Consider the following 3784-nt stretch of genomic DNA (forward strand, 5'->3'; position numbering starts at 1 on the left):
TATATATATATATATGTACATTTATATAAATAAATAAATACATATACATATGCATTGTGTGTGTGAGTGTGTGTGTGTGAGTGTATGTGTGTGTGTGTGTGTGTGTGTGTGTGTGTGTGTGTGTGTGTGTGTGTGCGTGTATTGTGTGTGTATTGTGTGTGTATAATAATATATATATTAGGTCATCCTATCAGTAATGTCCGAATTTGGGTAAAGAAAGAAAGTGATCTAATTTTATCTTTTATTAAAGTTTAATCCTGTTCATAATTACCATGATTATCGATGAATTCCTTCATTGGTGAAAGCCCCTTTTTGGTTTTCATGAAAAGAAGGAAGAGAGGTAAGTTTCGATCTGTTTGCGTGCTTTTTAGTACTAATACATCTAAATGATTCCGTAAACGTCGAAACAAATGGTAATCAGGAGCGAGGTCCGAGGAAATAAAGCGAGTGAGGGATTTTTTTCACAGCCAAGTTCTTCAATTTTTTCTGGTGTAATCTTTGTAGTGGAGGGCCTTTCCTTTCTAGTGAAGGGCTCTGCCTATGTAGCGAAGAGCCCTGTGCGTTTCCCAAATCTGCAGATTGACTAGTGAAAGAGGAATTCATCGATTTGAAGAAATAACATAAGCCTTTGATGAAATGAAATCAAAATCACCAAAGTGTGGTAAAACTTTTTTAAATGTTCGAAGACGGTATGTCTCCTATCCATAATGGCAGAAGCTGAGCAGGTTCCCATACCTACGAGCCTATAGCTCTGAAAATGCATGCTAGCAAAAGCATAGATCGCATTATCAGAAGGAGACTGAACACGTTGATAAAACAAAAAATCTTGTTCACAGACACGCTGCATGGCTATCATCTACGGAAGAGCTGGTTCACACATCTGCAACAGCATTATGACTGAGTAATGAAACAGCTCAACCACTCAAATGTAGATGTGATACATCTCGAATTTGCCAATTTGGTTATTGAATATAATTGAAAGTATGAGATAAATTTTATATAGAAATTATATACATAAATGATATACAGACGATAGGAGAGAGATATCTCAAAATGATATATGAAACACGATGAAACACCACTTTCTTATGAATGGTTAAAGCAGGCCTTCATTTCTCCAAAGCAACATCTAAATACTCTAATTGTTGGTAATAGGTGTGAGAGATAATCGTTGCATTAATTGGTAGCAATTTAAAGTCGATGACTCCAATGCAATCCCACCAAACACAAAGAAGAACCTTTTTGTCTGGAATTCCTTTTTGGGTTGTGGTTTAGCCTATTCTCTACACGTAACTTATTTCCTGTGTCGCTTAAGATTTTAATTAAAAAATTCTATTTTTATCACCGGCCACTAATCTGTCCAAAAATATTGAGATACTTTCACGAGAGTGAGGAGATGAGCAGATGTCTATTCGTAATTTTCGGTTGAGGAACCCATTTTCCGAATTCAGGGGTCTTTCCAAATTCTTGAAGATGGCGGTGAACTGTTGAATGGCTTGAATTGAGCTCGCTTGCCAATTCTTAAACTGACACAACATTATGCTTCTCAAACTCATCACCAATTTCAACAGGACATCCTATACGAGGTTTCTCTCTTAGGTTAAAATTTCCATTTTTGAATTTTTGCAAGCCATCTTCTACGACATCTTCCATTGAAGCACTCTTCACCATAAACAGAATGAATATTTTGTGTTCCTTTTATTGCACAGTTTCTTCATTGAACACATAAAGCATTTTGTGCCTTAAATGCTCCTTCGATATGTTGATCTTTGAAGGGTTAATATTAGTAATTAATTCAGTTGGGTATCAATCGATACCATTTGATTGATGCCGTTAAAATACCGCCAAATTGTGAGAGTTATTACATATATGATATTTCGGATATTATTCATGGGGTGACCTGATGTGTGTATGTATTTGTGTGTGTGTGCGCGCGGGCGCTGAAAGAGGGGTGGCATCAATAAAGGGGGAACTGTAGCCAGACCAATACACAGAAGGACACTGTAACAGAAACAGACAAACAGGCTGACACAAAGACACACAGACAGAGAGGAAGATGCAACATTTTGACTTTTAACAAGTAATTTGAAATAGATATGTACCGAAGTATTTTGCAAGGGATCTCTTGTGGTTTGGTTCTCTCCAAGTGTAACAGAAGATGACGAAGAAAGCGAAGATGAGGTTCCCATTGGCTACAAACAAAATATGACGTGGCACAAACAATTATATACAACGAAATGACACATTGCACAAATCAATATACAAGAAAATGCACACGTTAACGAATATAGAGAATGGTATTAAGTATCAATGACATCGTCGTATATACATTATATAGAGATTGTATATAGACGCGTGCGTGCGTATGTGTTTATAAACTTCATTGAAAGTATTATATGAATATTATTGAGATTGTATACACATATGATAAGCACAGGATAAGTGACAGATACCTGAAAATTATGTACATATCCACATGTGCAGTAAAATTAGGATTTTTAAAACAGTAACTGACGCAGAACGGGCCATTGTCATAAAAAAAAGTGGAACTGTAGCCAGACAAATACACAAAAGGACACTCTAACAGAGGCAGAGAGGCAGGCAGACACAGAGACACACAGACACAGAGGAATATGTAACATTTTGACTTTGACAAGGTGGATATGGTACTTAAATTTAGGCATCAGGTATAAGTATGGTATTACCCAGACAATTCCAAAATAAGGTGATTAAAAATCAAAATAAGCAACAAGGATATTCAAGGTTAATGCAGGCCGATCGTTTCATGCGACTCCATTTATTTAAGCAATGCGAGCATTACATTAAATTTAAAATGCAGAACTATCTTCAGCTGCAGAAAGATACAGAAAATTTACTGAAATTTCATTTCAGTAGAAGGACATATTATTGTAACTACATTTAAACACTCCAAGTGGGAAAGAAGAATACGAAAAAACATTTTAAAGTCAAAATACTGGCTAAGTCAAAATGGTTTTTCGTATTCTTCCTTCCCACTTGGAGTGTTTAAATGTAGTTATAATAATATGTCCTTCTACTGAAATGAAATTTCAGTAAACTTTCTGTATCATTGTGCAGCTGAAGATAGCTCTGCATTTTACATTTAATGTAAGGCTCACATTGCTTAATTAAATGGAATAGCCTGAAACGATCGTACTGCATCAACCTTGAATATCCTTCTTGCTTATTTTGATATATACATATATATAGAGACAGACAGACAGACAGACAGACAGACAGACTGACAGACAGACAGACAAACAGGCAGGTAGACACAAAGTCACACAGATACAGAGGATGATGCAACTCCATATATTTAAGCAACGTGAGGATTACATTAAATTTAAAATGCAAAACTATCTTCAGCTGCACAAAGATACAGAAATTTTACTGAAATTTCATTTCAGTAGAAGGGCATATTATTGTAACTACATTTAAACACTCCAAGTGGGAAGTAAGAATACAAAAAAAACATTTTAAATTAGCCAGGTCATACAGCCTAAGTCAAAATACTGGTTAAGTGAAAATGGTTGTTCGTATTCTTCCTTCCCACTTGGAGTGTTTAAATGTAGTTATAATAATATGTTCTTCTACTGAAATGAAATTTTAGTAAACTTTCTGTATCTTTGTGCAGCTAAACATTGCTCTGCATTTTACATTTAATGTAAGGCTCATATTGCTTAAATAAATGGAGTTGCATGAAACGATCGTACAACATTAACTTTCAATATCCTTGTTGCTTATTTTGATATATATATAGAGAGAC

General features: G+C 35.2%; 1 protein-coding gene across 12 annotated transcripts in view; it reads right to left on the minus strand.

The window, feature by feature from the left end:
• The window catches only part of LOC106871506 (uncharacterized), an 84238-nt gene that overhangs the window by 29005 nt on the left and 51449 nt on the right, over positions 1-3784 (minus strand). For all 12 annotated transcript variants that reach the window (XM_052976388.1, XM_014918005.2, XM_014918001.2 and 9 more), the window contains one exon: positions 2103-2192. In XM_052976388.1, coding sequence (XP_052832348.1) covers positions 2103-2192 — 90 coding nt within the window. The remainder of the gene's footprint in view (positions 1-2102; positions 2193-3784) is intronic.

Source organism: Octopus bimaculoides, chromosome 24 (assembly GCF_001194135.2).
Source record: "Octopus bimaculoides isolate UCB-OBI-ISO-001 chromosome 24, ASM119413v2, whole genome shotgun sequence".
NCBI classification, from domain to species: Eukaryota; Metazoa; Mollusca; class Cephalopoda; order Octopoda; family Octopodidae; genus Octopus; species Octopus bimaculoides.